Source organism: Vigna unguiculata, chromosome 4, assembly GCF_037176805.1.
Source record: "Vigna unguiculata cultivar grain cowpea cultivar isolate G323 ecotype 2 chromosome 4, ASM3717680v1, whole genome shotgun sequence".
NCBI lineage: Eukaryota > Viridiplantae > Streptophyta > Magnoliopsida > Fabales > Fabaceae > Vigna > Vigna unguiculata.
In genome coordinates, this window is record NC_140795.1 from 48,679,464 (window position 1) to 48,699,441 (window position 19,978).

Here is a 19,978-nt window from a genome sequence, read left to right on the forward strand (position 1 = left end):
AAGGCATCATTGTGTATGATGCTCTTCAATATCAATAGATGGTGATGTTGTACAAATGAATAATTTTAAGTCTCATTTTCTCATTAACACAATAATTAAATTGTTTGTAACCTTTACAAGGTCGACTCAAGAAATAATTACTCTTCTACACCAAACTTTCTCATCCTCTTCCACAAATCTCACCAACAATATACTATGAAGGAATTCTAAAACGACAAGAAATCACATAAGTCAATTCTCAAATATTCCGACTACGATATAAAAATGGAAATCAGATTTTGATTATTCAAAAATCGAATTTTGACTTTGTGCTATCCGTACAATGTACAATGTGCTACCTGAGAATTTAAAAAAGGAACTGTGAACAAAAATAAAATATTAATACGTATGTTCTTCGTTGATAGATGTAGTCATTGGCAGTTAATTTCATTTATTGTATTTCCGGTGGGGTTTAGGTGATTTTTTTTTTGGTGTAAAAGTAAAAGAAATAAATTTTAGTTGTAAGAAAAGATAATGTTAAAGTTAAAAGATAAAATATCTATGTTATAATTTTGATTATTCTTGGTTAAATTTAAGAATTAATATTTTTTATTCAAAAGAATTATCTCACTAAATAAGTGGTGTACGTACAGTGAGAGGTATATTTGAAAATTGTACTTTTATATAAATAGAAAACGTGTAGTATGTGTTGTATATAAATGATCAAGATGTGACGAGTGAGTTAACCAAATTAAAAATTTAACAATTAAAACAAATATATATATATATATATATATATATATATATATATATATATATATATATATATATATATATATATATATATATATATATATATATATATATATATATATATATATATATATATATATATATATATATATATATATATATATATATATATATAACTAATGCTATGATTTTGACCAAAGATTTGTTAATTGTATTTATTTTTCTAATTCTAATATAATTTTTTAATAGTAAGAGATATCCAAAATAACAAGTAACTTGATTATATAAAAGTTAAGTTTGGTGGGAGGTTGGAGTAAGTCCGAAAACTTGTCTTGAAAGAATATGACTTCAGAAAATAAATATTAAAAATAACCTAATTAAATTTATAATTCAAGAAAATAGCATTTAAATGATTTCAATTTAATATCTGAATCTCCGACAAAATAACTGGATCAAACCTGTAATGTTCAACATTTACAACTGATTGATACATCAAATAAATTATTTATTATTTATTTTTTTAGTACGCACGCATATAAAAATATAACTCAACTACAAACATACCAATTTTATGTGTATAATAATAATAGTAATAAGAATAATAATAATAATAATAATAATAATTAATTACACACTACTAAAAAAATTCTTATTTTCTGTAAATTTTGTTTTGAATTTTTTTTTAAAAAATATATATAAATTTTGTTATGAAAAAAAATTTGTAGAAAATTACTCCCAATTCTTTTATAAAATATTTTGTGTAAAATATTTTTCACAATAAATTTTGTAAGAAATATTTATAAATTTTATAATTTTGTAGGAAATAATTATCTAAAAAAAATTATCAGTCAATTAAAATTTTAAAAAAAAAACAATAAAAAAAAAATTTGTAAATTTTTTCAACAAATCTGCAATAAAATTCTCATGTGAGAATTTTTAATAACAACACTGACATTGAAACAACTTCCTGTGCTTCTCTCTGATTACCTTTTGTTAAAGAAATTACTTGTAGTTTTTGATTCAGTTGATAGATAAACATAATTTCTAGTAGGATTTTCACATACAAAAAGGTCTTTATAACACTAAATTATCCATTTTTTAAAGTTAATTACTAAAACTTGTAAACTTTTGAATTAATCTTCAAAATTTTGACCATAGTAGTACCCAAATCCTGACTCCACAGTCAAAACCTATCATTATTATTGCTGTATAATGTGGTCAACTATTAACTATTAAGTCAACAACCACAAATGTCAGAAACAACAGCTTATTTAAATACTGCTTTTTCAAAGTCAGAAAACTTTTGTGCATTCATAGCTTATAATTTATTGTCCATGTGACTTTTCTTTTTCTTTTTTTTTAACACAATACAAGTAAAAATATAAACTTGTTATCAAATTTAAAATTCATTCTGTAACTAGTTGAGTTTGGTATTTGAGTTTTTTAATTATGTTCTGCAATTTAAATTTTAACTAATAGTATGTTATATAAAATTTTGTTTTATTTCAAGTAATTCTATTGGTCCGTTAGCGGTATGATATCGAATGAAAGAGAATGTCAAAAAAAAACTCGTTAGGATAAGTTCTAACTTCGCTCTGATAGTATGTTAGAAGTGAGTTTTAAGTTTAACTCAACCCCACAAAACCAGTTTGTAAAATGAAGATTACATCCACTTCATATATATATTGTGAATTAATTTTATCTTTTGTCGATATGAAACTTCTAACATTATTTTAATTGTAAAGTATTATTATCATATCTACATACAAACTTTGACACTACTCTAATGTGAAAATACATTGATACCTTAAAAAAAATAAGGAAATTAGTGAGCACAAAAGTTTGAGCAATTGATGATATTTGTTTGTCAATAATGCAAACTTCACCAACCAAATATCATTGATGTGTTTCAAATAAAATTGGATCATTATGCACATAAAGTTAAGCTTCTAAAACTTAAAGGTTTTCTGAGATTTTTTTTATCAAAGATAGTATTAATAAAAGTAGATAAATTAAAGCTAAACTTCATTTATTTTAGTGAAACCAAAAATTATATTTTATCTTTATTTAAACTTGATAATGTTGTATCAATTATTCTTACCAATTTGGTGGGAAAAAAAACCAAAAAAACGTTAATAATTTATTCTTATTTTAATATTATTCAAGCTTGCCATGTATGACTTTGTTATGCTTCAATTCTTCTCAATTCTACCTAAGTCCACTCACATTCTTCATTGAAACATTTTCTTCTTTTATGGTCAACTTTTAGGCAATAAAATTAAATAAGTTGTGAGAAATATTTATTGAGTAATTCAAATCCAAAGTTAGCACAAAATAAAAGATATATTAATTAGTCAAACATCCAATCACATTTTAAGGAGTAGAATGGAAATATGTTATTTTCATTCTTTAAATCTTGTGTATTCAAACATTCTAGAAAGCATGTTAACTTGCTCCATAAGAATATTATTCTCAAAAGTTGAACTCTAATGTTTCAATATTTTCCAAATAAACATTGCATGTTGACACACAAAGCAAAAATAAAATAAAATAAAAATAGTTGACAGAAAAGATTGATCTCAGTTGCAATAAAGATTATCATAATAAATTTGATTAATTAATTAAGTCAGTAGCATTAAATTTGTCTAAAATTGAACTATTTTTTGCAAACAACATAATTAAACAATTTATAATAATAATAGAATTTTTGTTTTTGAAACTATATTATTTAATATGCAGTCTTTATAAGAGAGAGAAAAAACCATTTATAACTTACGAAATAAAAATAATTAAAGACATTTCAGATTAATTAATATAAGCAAGAATTAAAAAAATTAAAATAAGACAACCAAGAAAACAAAATAAAAAAAATGTTTTACATTTAAAAGGAGAAAGCACGTTTGTATTAGATAATTATGTTTAGTTTCAAAGTTTATTAAAGAGTCAAATCAATATCTAAAAAAAAAGTGCAATATTCTCTTTGACAACCCCATAAAAGCTTTTACACAAATTTTCTCCCTTTTTCTAGAAGAAAAAGTAAATTAAATTTGTCAATGGCACTTGACTTTAATTTAAATAAATTAGTAAATAAAAATCATAATTTATTATTCATCTATATATTCTTAAAGTTGTTTTTTAACTTAGACATTTTTTCCATCAAATTAAAACAATTTCATTGATGACAATTTGACAAAACATAAATTTATCATTTCTATCAAAAAATAATCATACAAGTGATCTTATTTTATTTACGACAAACTATAAAATCTCTTTTTTAACCCTATATATAATGAATTTTCGGCATAAATTTAGTTGATAGAGAGAAAGCGTTACAGTCATATTATTACTAACTAAATACTAAAAAATTGCATAACTTTTTTTTAAAATAAATATACCCGTAATTACTGATTACAGTTTATTAAAAAATGCAAAATTTTATGGATTTTACTTGTTGTTTGAAAAATATTATAATTCCTAGTAAATTTACCAAAAAAGATGTTAGAAAATGTAAAACCTTGAATACTATTAGAAACCATTATTAATAATGAATGTTTCATGTGCTTGGTTTGAACATTCCATTTGTGACCATGCTCTCAACAGTGATGATGATGTTAACAATGAAAAGTCCAAGGTGCCAAAAACACGCAAACTTTCTCTCTCTCTGTCTCTGTCTCTGTCTCCATTGTCGATTCTTTCACTCAAAATTAGAAAACACACACAAAAAAAGAATCAAAACTCTTTCTTGTAGAACATCAAGAGCCAACACAACAAGAAAGCTTTATAAAAACAATCAAAAGCTTCAACTTGAAGATTTTTTTTTTTTGAAGTCTGAGTGATCAATCACAATTCACAACCATATTTGTGACTGTATCAATCAAAGATAAGGACGAAACTAGGGAAATGTGACAGTATCACTTATATTTGTCTATAATTTTGTGCAAGATCAAAGATAAGGACAAAAAGTCAGAAAATTTTGTGACTGTTTTAGTCTTTGTTTGTCTGCAATATAAAGAACCAGTACGAAATCAAGAACATAACCGATTCAAAGGATTCGATAACAAGCATGGTTTTCAAATGTCACAAGAACAAGTGCAAGATTGCATCTTTTGATGTTGTGATCTTCACAGTGGCCACCCTCTTGTGTTTCTCGCACTCAGCACTATCTGATCCAAGAATCTCTGAAGTGGGGTTGCACTGTGGCACTCACAGGGCATCACCAAGTGGAAGCTACGTTCCCATTTTCACCAAAGAAATGGAAAAGCTTCAAGAGCTTGTGAGCAAAAACAACTGGGGCACTCACTCTGAGGAGCTCTCATCAACCACTCCAATCTATGGTTTGGCACAGTGCTTCCAAGACCTTTCAAATCTTGATTGTCTTCAGTGTTTTGCAGCTAGCCGCACCAAGCTACCTCGTTGTCTCCCTTCAGTTTCTGGTCACATTTACCTTGATGGTTGCTTCCTTCGCTATGATAACTACAGTTTCTACACTGAGGAGAGTGACCCTTTGAGGGATACTGTGAACTGCACCACACAGTATGGTGCTGTGGCTGGTGAGGCTGAGAGGTTGGTGTTTGGGAAGAGTGTTGGTAAAGTGGTTGAGAATGTGGTGAGGGTGGCAGTGAATGAGGGAAGAGGGTTTGCAGTGGGAGAAGGTGAGGGAGTTTATGCCTTGGCACAGTGCTGGAAAAGTGTGGGAGAAAAAGGGTGTGGTGATTGCTTGAAGAAAGCTGAAAATGAGGTTAAAGGGTGCTTGCCTAAGAAGGAAGGGAGGGCCTTGAATTCTGGCTGTTATTTGAGATTTTCCACTGTTAAGTTCTTCAATCAAGGTGGTGAACATGGAGATGGAGATGGTAAGAGTGTTGTACTTGTTTGATGTTTTCATGTTCTTCTGTTGTAGTTTGTACTGATTCTGATAGGTTAAACTTCTCAACATTTCAACTTTAACTTTCTTAGACACTGCAATAACAATTCCTAGATTTCAATTCATAGATGACAGATTCATGTTAGTCATTTATTTTATTGCCATTGTCCATGTTTCCATGTTTCCATGTTTCAGATTCTTCTAGAAAACGAGCCATCATTACAGCAGTCTCAGTCTTGGCTGCAATTGTTGTAGTTCTCTCTATCTTGGTCTCTTGTGTGGCCTTCACCAAAAAGAGAAAAAGTAAAGTCCTGCACAACACTATTATCGTAACAGTTACATATAAAAATGATTGTTTCTTAGTTTTTCTGATGCTGAATTTCATTTTCTCCTGAACCATTCAGAAAACAATTTCATTGAGATTCCCTCTTATCTGAGGAATTCTAGCTTGAATTACAAGTATGAAACTCTTGAGAAGGCCACAGATTATTTCAGCACTCCCAGAAAAATAGGCCAAGGAGGAGCTGGTTCTGTGTTCAAAGGGACTCTCCCAAATGGAAAAGATGTTGCTGTCAAGAGATTGGTCTTCAACAATAGGCAATGGGTGGATGATTTCTTCAATGAAGTGAATTTAATCAGTGGAATAAATCACAAGAACCTTGTCAAGCTTTTGGGTTGCAGCATTGAAGGCCCTGAAAGCCTCATTGTGTATGAGTACCTACCTAACAAGAGCTTAGACCATTTCATTTTTGGTACCCTTTTCTCTCTATTCATGAAAATATTGTGCTGTGTCTTCAATTAGTTTCTTACTTGAGTTAAATATGTGGTTATTGTTCACCTCTCTTGTTGTTGTTGTTCATTCATACAATACATAATACAATTTATAGACCCACATTTTCTCACCGTTGTACTCTCAACGACTATAAATGGCTATAAACGGCTAAATTATTAATTATTTAGACTCCAACGGTTAGTGCATTAACTACCCACAACGGCTAGTTTCTTACAACGGCTAGTTACCCATAATGGCTAATACATTTAAGTTTATTAAAAATCCAACGGTTATTCATGGACAAAGTTCACCCTTTTTGCCCCTCAAAATTAAAATATCTTTTTTGATCCCTTGTTTATGGAAATGTGTCATATACATGGTTCTTGTTTTTCATAAGAAATAGTCCTTTTTTTGATTTCATAATATGAACCACTTTGATGCAAATAGTGAAGGAAGGAAGAGATACTAAATGCTTGATGCACTAATTTGGTTTGCAGAAAAGGACAAAACAAGGATTCTGAAATGGAAGCAGAGGTTTGAAATAATTCTTGGGATTGCAGAAGGGCTTGCATATCTTCATGGAGGCTCTGAAATAAGAATCATCCATAGAGACATAAAAAGTAGCAATGTTCTTCTTGATGAGAATCTGAACCCAAAGATTGCAGATTTTGGCCTTGCAAGGTGTTTTGGTGCTGATAAAACACATCTAAGCACAGGAATTGCTGGAACACTGTGAGTCTTTTACTTCAACACATCATGAACATACCTTCATTTTCAAATGTGCATATCACTTCATGAACTGATAATTAAAATTTGTGAGAGAGAAAGATGATTTGAATGTGTGTCTTATTATGTATTGGAGATAGGTATATATACATAACAATTTGATCTAAATCAGAATTATGCATACCATAGTTACAGAATATTTAATAACCTAATTACAGGGATTTGATTAACTTAATTAGAGGAGATTAATTGCTAATAGACTTAATTTCAGAAGAATAATTTGGATTCTATAAGTTTTTATGCATTTTATTAACAAGTTTCACAGTATTAAGTGACACCAGTTTCTTTTCCATTTCTTGGAGCAGAGGTTACATGGCTCCTGAGTATCTCATTCAAGGACAACTCACAGATAAAGCAGATGTATATAGTTTTGGAGTGCTTGTTCTTGAGACTGCAAGTGGCAGAAAGAACAATGTCTTCCGTGAGGATTCTGGTTCCCTTTTGCAAACAGTAAGATTAATTAATGCCTAATCTGCATAAAGCTTAATTGAAAAACCATTGTTGAATGAACTAGTGTTTATAAACTATAGTTATTTTTCTTATAAATATTCTTCTGAAGGAGTTAATCTGAACACAGACAACTAATGTGTCATAAACCCTAAATCTTAAATTCGAAACCCTGAACACAGATAAGTGCTTATGTTGCATGAAAAGTCCAAATAGACTATGAAAATGGTGTTGTTCCAATTGCATCTAAATACTTCATTGTCTGTGATTAACTGATGTAGAAAAGTGTTCTTGTGCATCAGGTTTGGAAACTTTACCAATCAAACAGATTGGCTGAAGCTGTTGATCCATGTTTGGAAGATGATTTTCCTAAAAGAGAAGCATCAAGGGTGTTTCAAATTGGATTACTCTGCACACAAGCTTCTGCTTCTCTTAGGCCATCCATGGCTCAAGTTGCTTGCATGTTAAGCAATTCAAATCTGGATGTGCCTATACCAAAACAACCTCCATTTTTGAACTCTAGATTGTTAAGTCAAACAGCTCCTTTAGGTTTTAGCATAGATAACTCCTCATCAAACACATTTCAAAAGATTGGTGTGTCCTATAGTCCCTCTCAGTCCTCTAGTTCATGCAGTTTGATTAGGCCATCCAAAAGTGAAGAAACAATTTTGGAAGCTTGATTCCCAAAATTTCTCTTTTTTTTAGGTTCCCTCAACCAACCTACCAAAAGGGAAGGATAGTTATATCAAGTTTTATCTTCAAAATGGATTCAAATTGCCTCATAGTAACCAAGAAGAGCAAGAAGAGATTTTCCGATGCTGAGAGAGACTACATGAGATTTTTCATCATACTAACAAGTAAATTCCAATGACCTGGTTGGACATTGAGTATATAGTTTAACAAATTTTCTTTTGTATATGTATATTTTGGCATGTAAACACTTGTGTAAGAATTCAAAACATAAAGTTAATGCTTAACTAGAATTGATTAATAGGTTTATAAGAAGATTCATCAGAGAGATATAATACCAATTAAATATACTTCTGATCCATATAAAAGATCATAAGTATCTTTAGATGAAAACATGTTTGTTTATTGTGTAAGAATTCAAAACATAAAGTTAATGCTTAACTAGAATTGATTAATAGGTCTATAAGAAGATTCATCAGAGAGATATAATATCAATTAAATATACTTCTAATCCATATAAAAGATCATAAGTATCTTTAAATGAAAACATGTTTCTTTATAAGTATTGTTTCTTATAAGATACTTACATTCACGTTCAACCGAAAGATTTTATAAATCTTCTTCAATTTAGGTTTAGACTCATTTATTTTTCAACATTGATAATCTTGTCTTTGACATTACTCGCAATTATAATTTAGTCGAATTCAGTCGAGTTGTCCTGACCAAAATTTGGTTGAGTCGATCTTCATCTAAAGTTCGTCGTATTTGACTGAGTCAGTCACAACTGAAATTCGGCTGAGTCAGTCTCGATCGAGATTCGACCTTTAGCTGTGTCAATTCAGTCGAAATTCGGTCAAGTCGGTTCAATCTGAAATTTTGCAAAATTTTATGGTGTTAGTTTTGACGACAAGTTTTTGACAAATCAATTCAAATTTCTTTTATTAAAAAATAAATTTTAAATTTTAAATTTGATCCATTTGAATCTAAATTTTATAAAATTCAAACTAATTTTGCACGAATTATCTGATCTAATTATTTTAATTTAAAATTATCTGGATCGGATCAATCCAATCCATAATCACCGCTTAAAAACAAGAAAGAGGATGTTGTGGTTATTTATATCATTAGAATTGAATAAAATTTGTGCATTCAAAATTCAACATGTTCATTCTTCCAAACCCCACTTATCGTGTTCAATTTCAAGTGGGTCATGTACCAGTAATTTTTTGTAGTGTTGATGTGAAACGTGATTTGGCTGCGGTAGCTGACTTATAAAATTGAAAGTGATGTAACAACTTTCAATATTTGAATGAGTACTAATTGCATTTCTGAGGAAACAGTTTGAGCTTCCTTGTTATTTACTATATATGATAGCACTTGTAATAGAGATTATAGAAGGGTTTTTTGTGTTAATCAATGAGAATTGGAAGTTTATGTTAAATATTCTCGTAATAAAGTTCAGCATAGATTAGAAAATAAAGACTTTAATTCTATAAGAAGAACATCTAAAACACTAAAATTGTAAACATGGAAGAGTACAAAATTATATCGGAGGCTTTAAATATCATGACTATTTCTTTTAGGCCAAATAAACTATTATATTTAAAGAAATTTTCATTTTTTTTCTACTTTCTTTTATCCAACAAAATACAATAATAAAAAAATATTAGAAGAAATATAAAAAACACTTCTCACCCACCCTTTTTCTCATCTAAATTCTCTACTGAACTTTTTTTATGTCTTATATTAAATATTGAAAATACATTATGTTAGTATTTTAGAAATATTTTTAATATATTTTAAAAATTTTAAATCAGTCTGTCAAAATATTTTGATGACACAACATAGAAACAACACATAAAAATCCAACCGAAAATTCAAATTCTCATTTTTCTTATTTCATAAGTTGTCCTTGTTGAAAATAAATAAAGGAAGAGATCCAAAAATAACTTTGTTTGGTGTAGTCAATTTTAGGTGTGATTTCATTTTCATGTGCAACTTTTGCCCACACTTTTGACTACTACTTTGTCAGTTAACATAAAACTGTTAAGAACATTTTTAAGACTTGCTTACATAAATTGGTTAAAATTAAACATGTTATGTAACAATTGTTTCTGAAGGAACAAATTTGAGGGAGTGGCTTTCACAAATGTTACTTAAATTACTAAAGAAGTTTTTTCACTAACAAAATTTGATGACTTTAATTTAGGTCTCACTTTAACAATTTTAATATTTTTTTATGAAATTATAAAATATAAAATTAATTTTTTTAAAAATAATAACTTAATTTATAACATTATAAGCCAAAACCATCAGCCTATTTTAATTGATTAAAAAAACAAACATGCATTACGCACTAATTATTTATCTCTAAATCATTGCATAACATTTTATACATTGGACAATTCTTATCTCCTTTTCATTTTACTTAGATCTCTTAAATTTAATTTTATAAAATGCAAATCATATTCGTATTAAAAACACTTTAAGAGCATTACTAGTAGGAAGTAACAACGATAGACAAAAAAACCTTTTATGCTATTTATTTATTCAGTTGTTTTTTCCCCTTTTTGTTTCCATTAAGAAGTTATAGTAATAGAAACAAAAAATTACATGTGTCTTGAAAATTTTATTCCTTAACTTTTTATTTTGCTGTTTCTCTATCCTTCCCATTTTTCTAATTTTTGTAGGATAATATGTAATTCTCAATTCATATTAACTTAAATGTAATTAAGATTAGTTAATTTTTACGTTAATACTAAAAAATAAAAAATAACTCGAATTAAATTCCCATCGAGTGTCTGTAATAAAGTACATAAAGTACGTGAGAAGGGAGAACTAAAATTGAAACAAAATGGTATAAAAATTGGAATTAATTACCCTTAAATGTCAGTTACTCACATAATAAATGTATGAAATCTATAATTGAAATACCGTTTAAACAATTACACATTTGAGATGTTTTAACAATTTCTTAAGAATATTTGTTAAAAAAGTTGGAAGAAATATTATTTAGTTAACCATAAACTTTAATTATTATCTATAAATAACACTTGCTATAGAGAATTCACTACATGATATGCATAAGGGTAAAAAAATCATGAAATATTTTTAATAGAAAAAATATATATTCATCAATATATCATTCCTTTACAACTTTTATTTATTCTACCCAAATACATTGAAAGGCAATACTAAACTTTTAGAAAAACAACACTTTCTTCCTTTTATAAAATGACAAAATTTCAAACAAACTAAAACTTCAAATATCAAAAGAGTGACTGAGAAAACTAAAACTTCAAATATCAAAGAGTGACAGAGGAAACTAAAACTTCAAATATCAAAAGAGTGACATAGGAAGCATAGGAGCTGAGTCTGACAAAACTTGACATGTTGATATCTTACAAAGATATGACTTTTGAAACTCACTAGCTATGCGAGATTTGAGTAGAATGCATGAAACAAGGAATGAAAATTTGCATGTGAAACTCATCAAGCAACAAGAAGGGAATGACCTTTTAGCATAGACAGTTCGTCTATTTCCTCATTCATCTATTCTTCCTGTCTCTCATTTTCTTCTTCAATGGTTTTGTTGAAGCTCCAGAAGGGGCAAAACAACTTCCTAAAACTCAAACGATTAAATTAACATCATCACAAGAAGACTTGGAAATGGAGCAATATAGGATGCTAATTTTAAATTTACAGCCTACCTGGTTAAGTTGTTTTCACCAAGATACTTCCAATTCTGTTTCTGACAACAGAGAATGCTTCCCAAAATTGAAAATGTGGCAAAGTCCACCAGCTACCAAGAATTCCAACCAAAGTGAACTTTTGATCTCTTACTTCAACAGCAGCCAAGCAAAGAAGCTTATAGTCCTGTACTTCAACTTTGCTGGCGTATAGTGACTGTGGATCAAATATGAAATGCAAACCAAGAGTAAGATCTTAAGGATCTGTTTGATTCACTTCTTATTTTTGTTTTTAAAAGATTGCTTTCTGAAACAATTCCACACTACTCAGTAGGCAATTTCTAATCCAAAATCTATTAGGTTTTGAAAACTGTTTCCAAAATAAGTGTTAAAAAGGAAAAAAAAAACAACTCAGAGAGGATTTCTCATCCCCTTATATATTTTTTTTTTCAAGTGCTTTGCTCAAGTGCTTGATGGGCAAATTTTTGGAAAATAAAAATGTATTGAGCAGGCAAACACTATCAAATGTGTTCAAGGGACAAACAAATCTTATAAATCAGGAAAGTATTTTTAAAGACAACAAACAAGCAATACCAAAATGCCCTGTATTTTGACTTCGATAAATACTATATGATATTTGTAGTATAGTTAAACATGCATGCTAGTTTGCTGGAACAAACAAAATTTTAGGGACTTCAATTTCCTTTCTGAAGGCCACATATACGAAGGAAAAAGGAACTGGTTTCAAAAAAATATATGATTGAATGCCACAGGAACAGTAACAGCAAACGAAATTTCACTATTCCATCAGTTTATCATAAAATGATATTAGAATTAATTGGAAAAAACAAAATAGCTTACTAAACTTCCATAATAGAAAGTAGAAACAAACAAATATGAGATGGCCATGCACCTTTAGTTTAAGAAATCCAGCATCTTGGCGCATAAATTTTTGACACAACTGCAATATAAGAAATTATAATTAAAACACTGGTCAGGCAAAATAAAATAATATAAACACTATCAATGTTCAAAAAATATTTCGTTATTCAAAATAGAATAGACCTAGGGATAGCAATTAAGGCCACAAAAATTCTTAGAAAAATAATGAAAACTTGAGTTACCTAATGAATTATGTTTAAGATGGTTGGAAGTTGAAGGAAAAAACAACTACAGGATAATTCGGGTACATTCTTTATTTACACCATCAAATTACTAATGCAGTCAGTATCTGACCTGATCAACAAATACATAGACGGAGAAAGGGTTGGGTTTTGTGCTGAGGAGGAATAAAGTAAGTTTAATGCAAAATATTGTAATTGAGTCATCCAAGTTTGTCAACACCGTGATAAAGAAAAAAATAGGAAGCCAAAATTTTCTAGCCAATCTCCAAAAGTATTGCCCATTTTCTTCCTCCTCTGCGAGGTCCTGTAATTCATGATCATCCACCAATGCATCCCCAGCTACATGTAGCAGATAAAAATAGTCTTTTGTTAATGAAAGGAAAAAACAGCAGTGAGGACAGTTTCTAAGAAAACAAACAGAAAAGCAAAAGTACATAATACCAATCAGCTATGCAGCTCACCATCCATGGCATGAGCTATAACTGGTGCAGATATGATTGAAACACCTAAAAGGGTTCCACTGCAAATGTAACTGCCTGGAATATACACGAAAAACAGCATCATGGGGCATAAAAATTGATAATACTCGCATATGATCAGAAGGGTATGCCAACATTCAAGTCTAAGATATTTCTTTTGGGTAATCATCACTTAAAATCAAATCTGCATCACCACCATGCTACAGTGCCAGACGCACGAAACTTGTCAAATTAAAGCTATCATTTTCTTTCATGTCAGCCTAAAGCAACCACCTTTCCACAGCTAAAATGAAATTGTACAAAAACAAGCTTGTATGAAAATTAAAATCCTAAGAATAAGCAAGCAAAGTAAACTTCATCTCTAGGCTCTGGCTAATGGATACACAGTACTAGTTTTGCATTGTACAATTTCTATTTTGTTCGCCCAAGAAACTTCCAAAATCCCAGTAGAAAGTAAACCTATGAATCCAAAACTTTTCCATAACCAATCCTACATTTTCATTGGGATTTTCTTAGAGTTTGTAGCTGCAGCTACTATTGCACTGAAGAAAAGTAAAATAAAAATTAGAATAAATAGTATATTTAATGATAGTATAAAGCGTTTTTTTATATCATCAACTACGCGATCACAGTGTAGGGTAGTTTTGTCGATATTTACAATAACAACCTATAAGTGATCCATAACAAGAATTTTAACTGACTGATAGCTCTGAAATCAATGTGTGTAATTATATTCACGTGTAATGATAAATGTACGAAAACAAAATTCTATAGAGCGTAATACTCTCTCTAATTGAAATAGAAGCAAAAATAATTAATTTAACACTGGAAGTCATTTAACATCATTTCTTCTTGTAACCATGGTATAGACTATTCATCCCCGAAAACAATGATTAACACTACGGAGACCTTGAATGCATACAATGTGAGTGTCCCCTCTCAACATGGTTTATTACATACCAAAGGACATCAGCAAGATACGATTTAAATCCAGGATCACTTAATTCTTACAATAATCAAGTGATATTTACAACTCAATGTGAATGGTTAATTACTTAATTTTTACAATAATTATCTCAAAAGCGATAGCAAAGATGGATCATGACAAATGAACATTTGTAAATTTTTGCATGCTTGAAAATTAACCTAAAATTAAGGTAATAAAATGTTGGCAGTTAATTAACATTGAAAATTGACCCATGGAAGAGAGCAAGAGAACGCGTTGATTTACCAGAAACGCGGAAATTACGTAGGTAATTAGCAGCAACATTGAGAGGGGAAATAGCAACGAAGGCGCGTGGAGAGAGCGAGAGTGGGAGGTTCTTCGCTTTCAGTAGAGTTCTCACCGAAGCGAATTTCAACTTACTGTAATCTGAATCAAAGATTAAAAGAGAGAAGAAAAATTATAACAAAAGAAAGAGTAATGGTTGAATTGAAATCGAAGGAGAAGATGAAGAAAGATACTGATTGTAGTAGTGAGAACGATGTGGTTGATACGAGAAATTGAAGAAGAAGAAGACGGAACGCAGAATCTGAATAGAGTGACCAAATTTGAAAGCTGTGTGTGGCTCTTCATGTTCTTTTTCTTTCGTTCTTTCTTCTATCAGTAGACCATAGTCATGGAGGAAGAACATTATCACCCAAATATAAAACTCTTCAAAATTTAAAGGTATTTTTAATAGAAATTTTGATATTACTTAACTTTATTAATCGTCTTTTATAAGTGGTTTATCAAATGCCATGCCAATTTTGGGATGATAAATTAAAAGAATCAATACAGATAAAAAAAGAAATTGAATAGGATAATTAAATGACATTTTAAGGATGATATTATTATAAGATAGGGTTAAATACGATTTTAGTCCTTAATTTTCAGTGAATTTTGGAATTAGTCTATTTCGATCAAAATGTTTGACCAATCAAATCCTTCATATTTCAACATATTGTTACTTTAATGTGAAATCAAATATTATTATGAAACGTGATTGCTTGAAATATCAAATAAACTTAACAAAATTTGATTAAAATGATTAAATCTACATATTTTGAAAGATGAAAAACTAAATTGGTCTAAAGTTTTGAAATAAACTAATTCCAAAATTTCTGAAAGTTAAGGAACCAAAATCATGTTTAACCTATAAAATAAAATGATCAGAATTTATGTACATTTAAATCCTTTTCTTTTTCATTATAATTGAATATTTATTTTTCATTATAATTGAATACGAAAAATTCCTAGCTTAAAGTTTAACACTTAAATTTCTCTACATTAAGGTTAACAAAAAATGTATATGCTTATTTTAGGGAAATTTAGTCTAATATTTTTTTAAAAGTATTACAATGATAAATAATAAATATTACAAGAGAAAAGATAAATAAATTTCAAAGAATTAAATTAAAGATAATTGGTATTGAACTGTTGTGATTGTATTCTCATTTAACAGTTCAATATGAAAAGCGTGTTAAAACTACTTTTAAAATAAGATCACTTTTCATATTATAATAAACAATGTATACGCACCTAAAGAGACCTTTAACATGTTTGCAATATCGAGCAAATAAGGAATCTAATTACAAAGAAATAGAGAGAAAAACTGGTGCTTAATTGGAACTTGTATAGAGAAACTTCTACATTACTGTTAAATACTGATGCAACTTGGAGTAAGAAAAATATAACATGACATCAGAATAGATATATAATATAAGTTGCAACTTGATCTGCATAATTGATAATTTGCCATTGCAAATTATTTCATCGAACTATATTAATCATATTCAACTTCACTACATTTGGGAAGCAGTAGCTCTTGGAACTGCAATTTTTGACCTACTAGAATCCACATAAACTCACTGAATTCACAAACTCAGAACAATTGCAACTCAATTTACAGATTCCTTGCTTCCCAGGCTCATCTAGCACAGAAACAGTATTCAAAAGAATCATAGTTTCAGAAACTAATAGAGTCTGCATTTTCCAGTTCCTGCACAGACTGAACACTCATCTGCATCTCCAGCCACATGCTTTATGCAGTGCTTGATTCTATCGTTCACAACATCCTGTAGCACAAGATCGTTAAAGTTCAAATTCAAAATGACATATACAATGCAACCCTGAGAAAAAAAGAAGAGAATGCTCATAGAAGCATGTGAAAAGCTCTGTTGGTGAGAGAAAAACTACATGAACCATCGCTATGGCCACAACATGGTTTGGAATTTCATCAAATACATAAGTTTAAAAAACCACATCAAATTAGATGCCTTACACACAGAATTTACAGAGTCTAGGTTCCTACAGATGAATGTAAACTTTATAAAGGTGAAACAAAGATGCATCAAAATGTTTAACAGTTCAATTAGGGAAACTTATTATACATAAGATAGTTGTATCATACCACAAGTAGTTCATGTAATCCGAGGGGTGCAGTTACAATGTACGACACATCTGGGTGTTCCTTTGCTGCCTCAGCGCTTAAGGAAGGAATATCCTGTGTAATGTAGGGTTGAAATTTTTTGCCTATTTTCTATCCTCATGAAGTCAAAGGATCATTTTGACAATTTATAGAAAGGTTTAATTAGTCGGATGGTACCCACTTTCGTTCAGATGTGTTAGTTTGGTACTCACTTTTAAAAATGTGTCAATCTAGTCCCAACTTTTGAAAAGCTGTCTTAATCAGATCCCTTTCAGACAAAAATTACTAAATCCGTTAACTTAATTCATGATTTTTACCACTAAATTTTAATATAAATATTAATACTTAATTTTGTAAGTCATTTTAAATATCAATACCGTTAACGGTGTTAATAATTTTTTGCTGAAAAGGACCTAATTGAGTCATCTTTTCAAAAGTTAGGACTCAATTGACACACTTTTAAAAAGAGGTACCAAACTGACATATCTGAAGGAAAGTGGGTACCATCCAACTAATTAAACCTTTCAGAAAGGTACGAGTTTCGTTGAGACCTACCTGACTCCAATGCCTTCCAGGAGAGAGAAAAAAGGGACTAACAATAATGCGATTTGCACCTTGTTGAACGCAAGATTGAAAAGCATCTCTTATTGATGGCTCTGCTAATTCCTGCAAACGTATGATACTTTTATAAAGCATAATTAATTTGTTCCATGCTTAATATTTTGTCAAGAAATGGAAAAAACGACATGTCTAAATGCACAAAGAATTTTTGACTTATTACTATTGCTATTTCTAACAGATAGATCTAGATTTCAGATCAGACATGAAGAAAGGTCACGAATCTCAACTATATTTCCTCATCAATGAAAATTATGTTTTATTGTGCATGCCAGAAAACGCTAAAAATCCTAAAATAATTCTAGAACAACGCATGCTAGAGAGTGCTTTTCAAGACGAAAGAAGCATTATACTAAAATTTAGGCAAGAGATGACAATTCATAAATAGCCTGTAAGCTACAGCAGATTCAAGTGTCTATCTACAATCACTCAGATTTGATGTTTTATCTTAAGTCTTTCTGTGCTTGAAATGATGAAAAACTCAACAGATTATAGAAAATTACCATGTGAGCAGGCTCCACTATCTCATAACCAGTTTTATACTTAAACATCTCCACAAACTCATCTGACATTCAAAACAACACAACATTTGGACATCAAATTAAAGCATTCCAGGTACATAACAAATTTCAGAAAACGTAGATTACGTAATAGATGGGTTTGGCTTACTAAGCATCAAATTGGACTCTTTTCGACGCGAACCATGATCCACAATTATCACTGCATCTCCGCCACCAACTTCACCAGAGTTTTCTCTGAAGCCGTCATTTTGAGTGCTCAGACACAAAAATCCACTCGAATTTCGAGGCTTGGAAGAACAGCAGAGAAAATTTGATGACTTGATGGGCAAATATCTAGGGTTTGTTCCAGTTTCATGTGAAGAAAAACTGTAGCAGCAACAAGAACAATGCTAATGAGAGAAAGGGGCAAAAGGAGAAATTTCAGATGTTGTATACAAAGAGAAAGATAAGGGATACCCAAAAACATAATTGAGAATTAAAGCAAAAAGTACCTACAGAAGGTAGAAGATTGAACTGAGAGAGACTTCATCATAAGAAGAAAGTCAACAACACTCCTACAACGAAGAGAGACAATAATCAAAATTTATAGTTTCCACCATTCTTTACTTCAGAAAATGAATTAACACATTACAAAATCACTTCGTTTATAATCTTAAACATACTGTTCCATTAAGAAGAAAAAAAAAATCTAAATTTCACCGAATGTTAAAATTAATTTATGCACAAGAGAGTTTTTGTTCAGATTAACTTCTCTAAAAGCTGATTCTTACACTAAATAAGTTAATTTTAGTTTCCCAATAATTTTTTTTCTTATTTTCTTTCCCTATAAACTGCATTTTCCCTATAAATACTCCAATGTTGTATTAATTTGATCCTTCCACACTTTGAATCTTTCCCCTGTGTTCTTCTTCATCATCAAGTTACAGTGCGATGAAGACACAATTGCCATGATCTTTGGTTCACTTTTACAACAACTATTTAAATGTTATAGCATTCATAATTTTGAATGAGGCAAATAAATTAAACTCAAAAGCAATTAAAACGATCATGCTGCATACAATCGCGAATTTCATTCATTGAAATCGAAAACCTAAACATAGAACAGAGAAAAAGAGAACGGACCTGTTGCGAAAGCGGTGGTTCTACCGATAAAAGGTCCCAATACACAATAGACTATATTATGATATTATCCACATTATTTAAAAAAATTGTTATTTTATATTTATTGAAATAAAATAAAAAAAAATTGAAGATGGAAACATGTGAAAACTTTAAACTTCGTATTTAAAAAAAAAAAAAACAAATTACAGACATTTCCTCTGTTTTTCTTTAAGAGTTGAAGAAACTTTATTTTAATTATAAAAAAACTTTATAATATGCTTAATATTTCTTATTTTTAGTGAGATAATTAGTTGAGTGTATGCATTGTTCTTCATTTTTCTCCCAAATGGTTTTCTAAGCTCTTAGAAAAGTATAACTCACAAGTTTGGAATGTAACAAAGTATAAGTAAATATAAGATAAATGATAAAATAGAAGAGTATAACTAAGTTCACCCCCTCTTTTTGAGATAGTGTTTGTGAGAGTAACCAGGCCCATTAATAAGGCCCAACATTTTCATATACTTAAAGGTTCGTATGGAATAATATGTTAGCAAGCATACAAAAATTACTTATCAACTTATAAAAATATTACATAAAACATGAATAATATATTGAAAATACTATGCAAAGGCAAAAACACCGGAAGATAAAATATATTTAAAACACGGGTTAAATATATTTTTGGTTCCTTAATTTTCAATAAATTTTGAAATTAGTTTTGAAATTATGGATCAATTTAGTCTTTCAT

The 19,978-nt window shown here is 29.6% G+C and overlaps 3 protein-coding genes across 5 annotated transcripts; 1 reads left to right on the forward strand and 2 right to left on the reverse strand.

Annotated features, from left to right (window-relative positions):
• Nucleotides 1-4,383: 4,383 nt before the first annotated feature.
• On the forward strand, nucleotides 4,384-8,729 carry CRK42 (cysteine-rich RLK (RECEPTOR-like protein kinase) 42). Of its 2 annotated transcripts, none has more exons than XM_085672196.1 (6): nucleotides 4,384-5,582; nucleotides 5,789-5,896; nucleotides 5,998-6,345; nucleotides 6,863-7,097; nucleotides 7,457-7,601; nucleotides 7,885-8,214. In XM_085672196.1, the coding sequence occupies exons 1-6, from the start codon at nucleotides 4,796-4,798 to the stop codon at nucleotides 7,933-7,935; spliced, it is 1,674 nt and encodes a 557-aa protein (XP_085528322.1). In that variant the 5' UTR covers nucleotides 4,384-4,795; the 3' UTR covers nucleotides 7,936-8,214. The 2 variants fall into 2 exon arrangements, with proteins under 2 accessions (XP_085528322.1, XP_027923622.2); XM_028067821.2 differs by having other exon boundaries at nucleotides 4,395-5,582; nucleotides 7,901-8,729.
• A 2,872-nt stretch (nucleotides 8,730-11,601) lies between these two features.
• On the reverse strand, nucleotides 11,602-15,234 carry LOC114181201 (uncharacterized). Of its 2 annotated transcripts, none has more exons than XM_028067579.2 (7): nucleotides 15,045-15,234; nucleotides 14,812-14,952; nucleotides 13,563-13,637; nucleotides 13,214-13,440; nucleotides 12,891-12,938; nucleotides 11,999-12,194; nucleotides 11,602-11,906 (listed from the first exon to the last, which is right to left on the reverse strand). In XM_028067579.2, exons 1-6 carry the CDS (start codon nucleotides 15,154-15,156, stop codon nucleotides 12,003-12,005), a joined length of 795 nt encoding a protein of 264 aa, XP_027923380.2. In that variant the 5' UTR covers nucleotides 15,157-15,234; the 3' UTR covers nucleotides 11,602-11,906; nucleotides 11,999-12,002. The 2 variants fall into 2 exon arrangements, with proteins under 2 accessions (XP_027923380.2, XP_027923379.2); XM_028067578.2 differs by having other exon boundaries at nucleotides 11,602-11,910.
• A 1,065-nt stretch (nucleotides 15,235-16,299) lies between these two features.
• On the reverse strand, nucleotides 16,300-19,313 carry SIRB (sirohydrochlorin ferrochelatase B). Its single transcript, XM_028069602.2, has 7 exons — nucleotides 19,252-19,313; nucleotides 18,621-18,683; nucleotides 18,278-18,495; nucleotides 18,112-18,173; nucleotides 17,546-17,656; nucleotides 16,973-17,065; nucleotides 16,300-16,637 (listed from the first exon to the last, which is right to left on the reverse strand). The coding sequence occupies exons 2-7, from the start codon at nucleotides 18,659-18,661 to the stop codon at nucleotides 16,536-16,538; spliced, it is 627 nt and encodes a 208-aa protein (XP_027925403.1). The 5' UTR covers nucleotides 18,662-18,683; nucleotides 19,252-19,313; the 3' UTR covers nucleotides 16,300-16,535.
• Nucleotides 19,314-19,978: the final 665 nt, after the last annotated feature.